This window comes from Rana temporaria, chromosome 13, assembly GCF_905171775.1.
Source record: "Rana temporaria chromosome 13, aRanTem1.1, whole genome shotgun sequence".
Taxonomy (NCBI): domain Eukaryota; kingdom Metazoa; phylum Chordata; class Amphibia; order Anura; family Ranidae; genus Rana; species Rana temporaria.
In genome coordinates, this window is record NC_053501.1 from 11,954,321 (window position 1) to 11,967,082 (window position 12,762).

Here is a 12,762-nt window from a genome sequence, read left to right on the forward strand (position 1 = left end):
ACGTATCGGCCTAAAACTGAGGATTTTTTATATATTTTTGGGGGGATATTTATTATAGCAAAACGTAAAAAATATAATTTTTTTTCAAAATTGTCGCTCTATTTTTGTTTATAGCGCAAAAAATCGACAGTGCCGAATGACAAAAAGTGGCCCGGTCATTGACCAGCAATATGATCCGGGACTTAAAGAGGGGGTTCACCCTATAATTTTTTTTTTCTAGCATTAAATTAAGCATAGTAGCGCGAGCTACAGTATGCCTTTATTTATTTTTTTAGCCCCGTACTCACTGTTTAATCCTATAGTGAAGATTCTGACTCCCTGCGGGGAATGGGCATTCCTATCCAGAGGGAAGATGATTGACGGCCGGCTCTGGCGCCTCACGCTTCTCCGGAAATAGCCGAAATAGGACTTGGCTCTTCACGGCGCCTGCGCATAGTCTGTGCGCAGGCGCCGTATAGCGCCGTGAAGAGCCGAGACCTACTCCGGCTATCTTCGGGGAGCGTGATGTGCCATAGCCGGCCGGTAATCATCTTCCCTCTGGATAGGAACGCCCATTCCCCGCGGGGAGTCGGAATCTTCACTATAGGATTAAACAGTGAGTACGGGGCTAAAAAAATAAATACAGGCATACTGTAGCTCGCGCTACTATGCTTAATTTAATGCTAGAATGTTGGTAATGAGGGTGAACCACCGCTTTAAGTGGTTAAGGTGTTATAAAGAAGAAGGGTACAAATTCACAAAGATTTACCACATGTGATAAGTGTCCTGCCATCATTTGTGTAAAATGATTGCATTTCCCTCTGCTACAAACTAGAATTATTTTCACAGTTTCTTGATAATCAGGTTCCATACATTAAAAAAAAGCCTGATACATTCTTTCACAATTTAAAAAATACATAAATTCAAAAACATGTTTTATTTTTTTTAATTATGCAAATTATAAAAAATTAAATAAAAAGAACCTTACCTGTAAACAAGGGAGTCGTCGTAGGTGCCATTGTACTGTATTTGAAACATCCGTATTCCCGGTATATTCCTTTGAAGATTGAATTTAATGAGTACAGTGGAGGATGTTGCCTCGGCCACCACCACCTTTTTGTCTTGGCTTATTTTTGTATCCCCATTGCTACTGCTGGCATTAGACCCTGACTTGGTGGAGGTGGAAATATCAGATGATCCAGGGTCTGGCTCATGGATATGATTTGTACTGTTCACTAAATGCGGGAGTTTAATTATATGGAGGTTGATAGTCTTCGTTGTCTCTCCGGCTGGGTTAGAAGCAATACACGCGAAAGGCCCACCATCCTTGACTGTGGTTATCAGGATGTCCAGTGTTCCGTTATCGTAGACAAAAATGCGTGTCCCGTTGGATATTAGCTTTCCTTCTGGTGATATCCAGTGGACTGCTGGCTCGGGATCTCCAAGGGCTTTGCATTTTAAAACAGCTTTTTGTCCTTCTAAAACTTCAACGTCTGGCGTGTATCTGGTAATAAGTGGGGGCTCGCACAAAAAATCTTCTTCGGTGATGGACCAGAAATACCGTCCTGACAGAAGAGGCGGAGAAGCACATGTCTCCAAGTCGTCCTCTCGCAAAAGGCGTCTCAGCCATAATAATTCACAATTGCAATGTAATGGATTTCCACCAAAACTCAAAGCAAATGCAGAAGGACTTATCATACCTGAGGTTGCTAGCACCTGAGCTCTCTGGAAGAGAGGGTCTGGTGGTAATTTTTGAAGTTTATTAGATGTTACATCTAATCTGTTTAGCTTGTGTAAGTGTGAGAATGTCCCCTTAGGGATGTGCTCAATCATGTTGTGATCCAGACTAAGTGTGTGCAAACTAACCATTTTTTCCACTGCTTCCCATGGAATAGTTTCAAGGTTGTTGTAGGACAGGTCAAGTTCCTCCAAAGCCAAAACATCATCAAAGGCTGTTGGTGAAATCACGATCAATTGGTTGTTGTTGAGTATCAAATGATGGAGATTGGAAAGCCCACTAAAGATGTCATTGGTGACTTTAGTCAATCGATTGCTGTTCAAATGTAACGCCCTTAAATTGCGCAAGTCGCCAAACGATTGGGGGGTGATGTAACTGATTGTATTCCGTGACAAGGTCAGGTCCACTAGACTTGTCATGTTAGCAAAATCCTTCCGTTTTATATTTGTTACAAAATTATCAGCTAGGCGTAGCTCTACAGTCTTTCTGTTGATGTTCGGAGGGATGAAAAGTAAACCTTTCTTGTCGCACAAGGTTGCAAGGTTTGGAGATAAATTTTGACAGGTACAGCGCTTGGGACAGATCTCAGCTCTCACCGCCATGCCAATGAACAACAGATAACCAAACAGTTTTTCCATTGTAGAGCAGGTTAAAAAGCCTAAAAAAGAAAAAGAGAAAAAAGTGTCAATGGAACTTCATACCCATAGGCTTTATTTTAATGTTTGCAAACAAAAATGTTTATTGAGGTATAGAAAATAAGTTCATCATAAATAACATAGTTACATAGGGGCCAGATTCACAAAAGAGATACGACGGCGTATCTCCTGATACGCCGTCGTATCTCTGTTTTAGGGCCGTTCTAACTATGCGACTGATTCATAGAATCAATTACGCATAGTTAGCCCTAAGATCCGACAGGTGTAATTGAATTACACTGTCGGATCTTAGGATGCAATACCTCGGCCGCCGCTGGGGGGAGTTTGTGTCGTAAACCAGCTTCGGGTATGCAAATTAGTACTTACGGCGATCCACGTTGGATTTTCGCGTTCGTTACGTCGTTGCTAGTCTAGTTTCCCGTCGCAAAGTTAGTCGTCGTTTTAGGTGCCCTAACTTTACACAGCCCATGGTAAAGTATGGCCGTCGTTCCCGCGACGAATTTCAATTTTTTTTTTCTTGCGTAAGACGTTGGTGAATACGAAAGTACGCTAAGCACGTCGCCGCTCAAAAAAATGACGTCACTTCGCGCAAAGCACGGCGGGAATTTCAAAACGGAGCATGCGCAGTAGGTCCGGCGCGGGAGCGCGCCTAATTTAAATGGCACACGCCCCTTTGAATTAAGCGGGCTTACGCCGGAGGCCGCCGGCGTAAGTTTTTAACTTTTTTTTAGCAACACTCTTTTGACTAAAAAGCTATTTTAGTTTTAGTTGTATTCTAGTCATCTGAATTGTTTTAACATTATTCATATTTTAGTTGAATAAAATACATTTCATTAATTTGAGGAAAATATTTTAATCCACAAAATTAACACTGGAAAAAAGAAGGTATTAAGTCAAATGAACATGTCAAGCCTTAAAACTAAGTGCGTCTGTGAAATCATGAAGCACTAAAGTACTCAAAATTATTCATAGGCAATGCTTTAAAAGCCTTTACAGGTCATCAGGTTAGAGTTATATACAGTGCCTTGGAAAATAATTCGTACCTATTGAAATTTTCCACATTTTGTTGCAACCAAAAACGTAAATGCATTTTATTGGGATTTTATGTGATAGAGATAGACCAACACAAAGTGGCACATAATTGTGAAGCGAAAGCAAAATAATATTTTATTTTTCATTTTTTTTTTTACAAATAAATATCTAAAAATGTGGGGTGCAATTGTATTTAGCCCCCCTTTACTCTGATACCCCTAACTAAAATCTAGTGGAACCAATTGCCTTCAGAAGTCACCTAATAAGTAAACTGTGTGTGATTTCATCTCAGTACAAATACAGCTGTTCTATGAAGTCCTCAGAAGTTTGTTAGAGAACCTTAGTGAACAAACAGCACCATGAAGGCCAAGGAACACACCAGACAGATCGGGAATAAAGTTGTGGAGAAGTATAAAGAAGGGTTAAGTTATAAAAAAAAATCCCAAGCTTTGAACATCTCACGGAGCTCTGTTCAATCCATCTTCTGAAAATGGAAAGAGTAGGGCCCAACTGAAAACCTACCAAGACATGGCCGTCCACCTAACCTGACCGGGCCGGGCAAGGAGAGCATTCATCAGAGAAGCAGCCAAGAGGTCCATGGTAACTCTGGAGGAGCTGCAGAGATCCACAGCTCAGGTGGGAGAATCTGTCCACAGGACAACTATTAGTCGTGACTCCACAAATCTGCCCTTTATGGAAGAGTGACAAGAAGTAATTGCAGTGAAAGGCAGTTCTACAAAGTGTTGACTTGGGGGGCTGATCTAAACCATTCCATTGTAGCTCTGGCTGTATGTTGAGGGTCGTTGTCCTACTGGAAGGTGAACCCCCCCCCCCCGTCTCAAGTCTTTTGTAGACTCTAACAGGTTTTCTTCTAAGATTGTCCTGTATTTCACTCCATCCATCTTCCCATCAACTCTGATCAGCTTCCCTGTCCCTGCTGAAGAAAAGCATCCCCACCACATGATATTGCCACCACCATGTTTCACGGTGGTGATGGTGTGTTCAGGGTGATGTGCAGTGTTAGTTTTCTGCCACACATAGCCTTTTTCTTTTAGGCCAAAAAGTTAAATTTTGGTCTCATGTGGCCAGAGCACCTTCTTCCGCATGTTTGCATATTTCCCACATGGCTTCTCACAAACTACAAACAGGACTTCTTTTGACTTTCTTTCAACAATGTCTTTCTTCTTGCCACTCTTCCATAAAGGGCAGATTTGTGGAGAGCACCACTAATAGTTGTCCTGTGGACAGATTCTCCCCCCTGAGCTGTGGATCTCTGCAGCTCCTCCAGAGTTACCATGGGCCTCTTGGCTGCTTCTCTGATGAATGCTCTCCTTGCCCGGCCCGGTCAGTTTAGGTGGACGGCCATGTCTTGGTAGGTTTGCAGTTGTGCCATACTCTTTCCATTTTCAGATGATGGATTGAACAGAGCTCCGTGAGATGTTCAAAGCTTGAGATATTCTTTTATAAACTAACCCTGCTTTATACTTCTCCACAACTTTATCCCTGACCTGTCTGGTGTGTTCCTTGGCCTTCATTATGCTGTTTGTTCACTAAGGTTCTCTAACAAACCTCTGATAGCTTCACAGCACAGCTGTACTCAGGGCTGGACTGGGACAAAAATTTGGCCCTGGACTTCTTCCACACTGGCCTACTTTGACATGTCTCTCCTATGGCTGCCGGACAACTCCCGCACCCCCCCATCGGCCACCCAAGCCCCCTCTCCCCCTTCACTTGCCAGTAGCCGTTCTACTTTATTTGAGTAGAATGGTTGGTACTGGTACTTTTATAGGCAGTACCAGTGGAGAAGCTAGACATTATTTCACCTGGGGCAAAGAATCAGTTCGGTGCCCCCCTTATGGGACAAGTTTAGGCAGAAGTGAGAAACTCCCAGGCCATAGCTGTTGAGTCAGCTGTCTGTCCCCTTCCCATGCTCCTCTGTCGTCCCCCCTGCTCCTCTGGTCTTCCCCCTGATTCTCTGTTCCCCCCAGGTGAGCGCTGCGGGGAGGGAGAGGAGGTGAGCTCTGCGGGGAGGGAGAGATAGAGGAGCAGAAGGGGGGCGGCGGTCCGCTGTCACTGAAGCCGGCCCACTAAGCCATCGGCCCACCGGGAAACTCCCTGTAGTCCCAATGGCCAGTCCATCCCTGGTTGTACTTATACTGAGATTAAATTACACACAGGTGGACTCTATTTACCAATTAGATGACTTCTGTAGATAAATTAGTTCCATTAGATTTTAATTAGGGGTATCAAAGTAAAGGGGGTTGAATACAAATGTACCCCTAACTTTTCAGATTTTTTTCTGTAAAAAAAAAATTAAAATCATTTATCATTTTCCTTCCACTTCACAATTATGTGCCACTTTGTGTTGGTCTATCACATAAAATCCCAATAAAATACATTTATGTTTTTGGTTGTAACAAAATGTGGAAAATGTCAAGGGGTATGAATACTTTTTTCAAGGCACTGTGGGCCATATTCTCATAGAAGTTACGATGGAGTATCTCAGGATACTCCATCGTATCTCCCTTTTTTGGCCCGTGTATCTATGCGACTGATTCTTAGAATCATTTTCGAATAGATACACTTAAGATCCGCCATCTGTAAGTCACTTACACTGGCGGATCTTAAATGTAATGACGCCGGCCGCCGCTAGATGCCATTTACGTGAAGGACTCATTCGCGTCGCGTAACCGTCGCTAACGTCGTTTGCGTAAGCGGAAATTTAGTCCTGCTATATGAGGAGTAAGTTTCTGCAAGTCCCACGTAGGCCATGTTACGGATGGCGTCGGGTCCGCGTCGTGTTTTTTCGTCGGGTACGTCGTTTCCGTAAGTCGTTCTTGAATACGACTTTACGTCAATGACGCACACGTCGGCGTCATTGACGTTTTCCGCCGAGAACTGGAGCATGCGCACTGGGCTTTTTGAAGCCCGGCGAATGCGCAGTTCATTAGAATCGGGGGCGCGCTTAATTTGAATACAAGCCGCCCCCTTGGAGATCCGCCAGGCTACGCCGGGGCATTTACACTCCGCCGTCCCAACTTATGGAGCAAGTGTTTGGGGAATACAACACTTGCTTCTGTAAGTTGGGACAGCGGAGTGTAAGTGCCTTAAGCGCAGCCCACGAATTTTTAGAGAGAATATGGGCCTGTATCTTTATTCATCTATTTAAATAGAAATTCCATCTAAATACCCAGAAATAATTCCAGCACTCCCTTCTGTCATTCAAGCTACACTGCAACATTTTAATGCAATCTAGCCCTGCTCCAGAGTCAAATGGAATCCTTGGAGAGCCATTTGTCATTCGGCCAATATACTGTAGCCTCAGCAGAAAAGCAATGCTCTCTATATAAATAACCATTTCTAGTTCTGCAGTCATTTATCAAAATCAAAGTCACAATACTCTCTAAACAGCCTCCACATTTAAAAATACTCCCCTCTTAAAGTGGGCTTGTCATTGCCAAATCAAATTACCCCGGGTGTCTTTAGAGATTCGGAGGCAGACGTGACCCGTTACCAGGGCAGAAGGAGCAGAAAGGACGTTCTGAAAGTGGTTTCTCTATTACCTTTCTGCATGAGATGTGATATATGCGGAGTCTGAGTGAAAGAGATGGGACACAAAGAGGCCACAATGTTCAAAAATAGTCTGAAGGCCATTTTAGAAGAGAATTCTACCATCTTGTTGTATAGCAACAGAAAAAAAAGCCATTTCATTGTAATTAAAGTAGATATGTAGTGCTACCCCCCCCCCCCCATAAGGGCCGCTGTTTAACCAGTTACTCCCCAATAAATGCTGAGACTGCACGTCCCCAAGAGCAAAAGCCCAGTCACACTGGCTAGAGCTCCAATAAACAGTCTAGGGCAGTGATGGCAAATCTTTTTGAGCCCGAGTGCCCAAACCGCGACACAAGACCAATTTATTTATTTCAAAGTGCCAACACAGAATTAAACCTACCAGTGGCTCTGTACAGAGGATGGGACTGATCATCCCTCTCTAAATGAGCCCTAAGGGACCAAAAACGTGTCATTCTGCCAGATTCGCTCAGACTGCAGGGATCAGGAATGCATTGTGCTCAGAATGCACTGACCATTCCACTCACCTACCTGACCATTACACTCACCTACCTGACCATTGCACTCGCCTACCTGGCACATGCAATGACACCATTACTGACCATTGCACTTGCCTACCTGACACATGCAATGACACCAATAATGAGGCACAATGACACCAATGATGACAAAAAATGGGGGAGCACATTGTTTCCCAATGACACCATTAATGAGGCACAATGTTTTCCAATGACACCAATAATGAGGCACAATGTTTCCTAATGACACCAATAATGAGGCACAATGACACCAATGATGACACCAATGATGGGGCACAATGTTTCCTAATGACACCAATAATGAGGCACAATGACACCAATGATTATGCGAATGATGGGGCACAATGTTTCCCAATGACACCAATAATGAGGCTGAATATAACACCAATGATGGGGCACAATGTTTCTCAATGACAATAATGAGGCTGTTCTTTTTACACAATTGATTGTTTTCAGAGCTAGCACCTGATATCTGAGAGTGGGGCAGGCTTAGGACTGACAAGATAACTGTACTGTACACTCCACCTGTCTCCCAGTGTCTGACCTTGCTCCAGCAGCTCATTCCCGCCCGCAAGTCTCCTCTGATTACAGCTGCGTGTGCTCCCAGTCACATCACCGCTGATTTGCTTGATGGTGGATGCGGTGTGGATGAGACAGCTTCTTTGATTGGATCAGCGTGCGCACGCAGGCACGCACGTCACCCCCAGGAGCTTCTTCTTTGTCACTCCCACTCGGACACGTCATCGATAGCCTAGAGAACTGTGGGAGATGCAGTTTGCGGTGCGGTGGGGATTAATGGATTTTAGTGTGTGCTTTTCAAATTTTTCATGGCGTGCCCACAGAGAGGGCACGCATGCCACGGGTTCGCCATCACTGGTCTAGGGGATGTCTTTTTTGAAGTTTATTGCTTAACCGATTCAATACAGGGTACATTTACCGTCTTACTGCCCAGGCCAATTTTCAGCTTTGAGCGCTGTCAGGCTTTGAATGACAATTTATGCAACTCTGTACCTAAATTAAATTTTTATATATATATATTTTTTTTTCACATAAATATAGCTTTCTTTTGGTGGTGTATAAGTCGCTGTTTTTTAGTTTTTGCTAAAAAGTCAGAAAAAAAAAACTTGGGTGTCCCCGCCACTGTTCCAGCCCCTAATGGACAGGTACCACCGTACGCCAGCTGTAAAACCCTGGGTTAATCCATTGTCAGCAGGACAGGAGGTGATGGAAGTCTTCTGAATGGAGCCATGGATGGTGGTTAACATCTGACAGAAATTCTAATCCTACCCCACCCTATCCAAAATTAGAAAAAAAAAATATTTGGGCTTGAAATACACTTTGAAGCAGAGTTCCACCCAAGAATGGAACATCCGCTTTTTGGAATCCCCCCCCCCCCTCCGGTGTCACATTTGGCACCTTTCAGGGGGAAGGGGGGAGCAGATACCTGCCACTTGCGGGCATACATATCTATGGATATCTGCGCCATGTTCGGTGCCTCCTCCGTCCCCCTGTTCTCTTCTGGGAGACACACAGGTCCCAGAAGACAGCAAGGACCATTTAGATCGCGCAGCATGACTTGTGCATGCACAGTAGAGAACCAGGAAGTGAAGCCGCAAGGCTTCACTTCCTGATTCCCTTACCAAAGATGGCGCGGGCACCACCCGAGAGCCAAGGGACAGATCAGCTTTGGGTGCCGACATCGCGGGAGCCCTGGACAGGTAAGTGATAATTTTTTTAAAAGTCAGCAGCTACAGTATTTGCAGCTGCTGACTTTTATGCCCTGTACACACGATCGGATATCTGATGGAATCTAATCCGATGGATTTTTTTCGTCGGATATCCGATGAAGCTGACTTTCATCAGTCTTGCCTACACACCATCAGTCAAAAATCCGACCGTGGTGGCGTAAAATACTACGACGTGCTGAGAAAAAAGTTCAATGCTTCCGACTTGATTCTGAGCATGCGTGGATTTTTCTCCCATGGAGTTCCACACAGACGATCGTTTTTTTCTATCGTTTTTTTATTCATAGGAAAATTTTAAAACATGTTCTATTTTTTTTCACCGATGGAAAACAAACCGATGGGGCCCACACAGGATCGGTTTATCCGATGAAAACAGTCCATCGGTCCTTTTTCATCAGACAAACCGATCGTGTGTACACGGCTTTAACTAGATGCCGACCAGCCGCCGCAGTTCTAGGGTGGTAGGTCGGCTCTCCTGTGCGAGAGCCCGTCGTATAACGTCGGCTCTCGACACGGCCACTAGGGGCGCGTGCGCCCCCCGCTCGCTCCTGACTCCCGTGCGCGTGCCCAGCGGTCGCGATCACCGCCAGGCACACGCAATTGCTCATTACAGAGCAGGGACCGGGAGCTGTGTGTGTAAACACACAGCTCCCGGTCCTGTCAGGGAGAGAAATGCTGATCTTCTGTTCATACAATGTATGAACAGCGATCAGGGCCGCCATCAGGGGGGTACAGGCAGTACACCTGTAAGGGGCCCGGAGGTCCCCAGGGAATATATTTTTTTTACTATATTTTTATTTTATTTTTTATTAAAGGGCCAATTTTTTTGGGGGGGGGCCGGAGGTCCCCAGGGCCCCGGAGATCCCCAGGGCCCCGGATGACAACCCCCCTTTTTTTTATAAAAAAAATATTTTTTTTATATATTTTTTTATTTCTTTTATTTTTTATTTTTGTTTATCTATTTTTTTTTTATTAAAGGGCACAGAGGTCCTCAGGGCCCTGGATGGCAACCCCCCTTTTTTTTATAAATGTTTATTTTTATTTATTTTTTTATATATTTTTTTTTATTTATTTTTTATTAAAGGGCCCAGAGGTTTCTTTTTTTTTTCTTTTTATTAAAGGGCCCAAAGGTCCCGGATGGCAACCCCTCTTTTTTTGTCATTTCTTTTTATAATTTATATATATATATATATATATATATATATATATATATATATATATATATTTTTTTTTTTTTTAAAATTTATTAAAGGGCTCAGAGGTCCCCAGGGCCTCGGATGGCTACCCCCCTTTTTTTATATATATTTTTCTTTATTTCTTCTTTTCATTGTAAAGGACCCCCCCCGCTTCTCAATTCGCGGCAGCCCGCTTCGCATTTTCAGGTGGCAGCACCCCCCCCCCCCCCTCCGGTTCTCTACTCCAGGGGGCCCATGCCTGAAGCTGTGTAAGGGGCCCCAAAATTCCTGATGGCGGCCCTGACAGCGATCAGTAATTTCCCCTAGTGAGGCCACCCCCCACACAGTTAGAACACACCCATGGAACATACTTAACCCCTTCCCCGCCCCCTAGTGTTAACCCCCTTCCCTGCCAGTGGCATTTTTATAGTAATCCAATGCATTTTTATAGCACTGATCGCTATAAAAATGCCAATGGTCCCAAAAATGTGTCAAAAGTGTCCGAAGTGTCCGCCATATTGTCGCAGTACCGAAAAAAATCGCTGAACGCCGCCATTACTAGTAAAAAAAAAATATTAATAAAAATGCCATAAAACTACCCCCTATTTTGTAAACACTATAACTTTTGCGCAAATCAATCAATAAATGCTTATTGCGATTTTTTTTTTACGAAAAATATGTAGAAGAATACGTATTGGCCTAAACTGAGGAAAAAAAATGTTTTTTTTATATATTTTTGGGGGATATTTATTATGGTAAAAAGTAAAAAATATTCATTTTTTTCAAAATTATCAAGGGGTCACGGCACTAAAAGGTTGAGAACCACTGCCCTATCCAGTACACAGCCCCCCATCCATTATACATTCACCATCCATTATACAGCCCCCCTCCCAGTACACAGCCCCCCATCCATTATACAGCCCCCCATCCATTATAAGCCCCCCTACCCAGTATACAGCCCCCATGCATTATACATCTCCCCATCCATTTTTGGGGGATATTTATTATAGAAAAAATATTGAATTTTTTTCAAAACTGTCGCTCTATTTTTGTTTATAGCGCAAAAACTAAAAACCTCAGAGGTGATCAAATACCACCAAAATAAAGCTCTATTTGTGGGAAAAAAAGGACGCCAATTTTGTTTGGGAGCCACGTCGCACGACCGCGCAATTGTCAGTCAAAGCGACGCAGTGCCGAATTGCAAAAAGTGCTCTGGTCTTTGACCAGCAATATGGTCCGGGGCTGAAGTGGTTAATAAAAAAAAAAAAATGGCGGAACTTCGCTTTAACAAGTTTCCAAAAAAGCTTATAGAATTAATAAATAAATAAAATATTGGTAGATGAAAGCAAATCCCACACTGCTTTTTGTTAAGTGAAAAAAAGATCATTTAGAGATTTTACACCCCAACACAGGCAAAGAATAACATCCCGCCATTGCAGAGCTAAGAACAAGAACCCGTAAACAACCCGCAGAGCCTCAGAATTGGACAAAAAGCTTTTCATCTTATCTCAGAGCTTAAATTGACAATCTACTTTATTGACGTACACTCGGAGAAAGCTGGTTTCCAGTTTGCTGCAGTAATAAAGCTGATTTTCAGTCTGATCTGTTATGGCTACACAGCTTCCCCTAGCGAGATGCGTAGAGCACTTAATGCAGACTACCGAATATCACTTACATTATATATTAAAGCTCGGCAAGCAGGAGAGGAACCAAAAAAATAAATGAATAAAAAGTACAGTGCGCACAGTCAAGTAGGCTAATAAAAATAACCCGGGGAAAGTTTAAGTCATAAAATAAATAAACGGTTGTATTAAAAAATCATCTCTGCTCTCCCCGGTCTGACTTTGCAGTGTAAACACGAGGGTGGATATGTCTGCTACACAATGGTGGCTCACCGTTCTATAAAAGAATGAGCAATAACAAGTACCGTACAGGAGATTTAAACCCAATCGCTAAAATCTCACGTAAGCGTTAACATATTGCTATTGCGTTAAAGTGGATGTAAACAGAGTTAATCCAGCGCTGAGCAATCCTCTTTTTATTGTTCAGTGAAATAAAACAGACTTCCAGATAAAGACCAATAGGTAGATTCAGAAAGAGTTAGGCCGGCTTATCAGTAGATAAGCCGACCTAACTCAGAATCTACGCCGACTTATGTTTAACCACTTAAGCCCCGGACCAATATGCAGCCTAAAGACCCAAGGTGTTTTTACAGTTCGGGACTGCGTCGTTTAACAGACAATTGCGCGGTCGTGCGACGTGGCTCCCAAACAAAATTGGCGTCCTTTTTTTCCCACAAATAGAGCTTTCTTTTGGTGGTATTTGATC

At 43.4% G+C, this 12,762-nt stretch overlaps 1 protein-coding gene across 3 annotated transcripts in view; it reads right to left on the bottom strand.

The window, feature by feature from the left end:
- The window catches only part of LRFN5 (leucine rich repeat and fibronectin type III domain containing 5), a 223,675-nt gene that overhangs the window by 17,592 nt on the left and 193,321 nt on the right, over nt 1-12,762 (bottom strand). For all 3 annotated transcript variants that reach the window (XM_040333381.1, XM_040333383.1, XM_040333382.1), the window contains one exon: nt 968-2,375. In XM_040333381.1, the coding sequence (XP_040189315.1) occupies nt 968-2,355 (1,388 nt within the window). In that variant the 5' untranslated portion in view covers nt 2,356-2,375. The remainder of the gene's footprint in view (nt 1-967; nt 2,376-12,762) is intronic.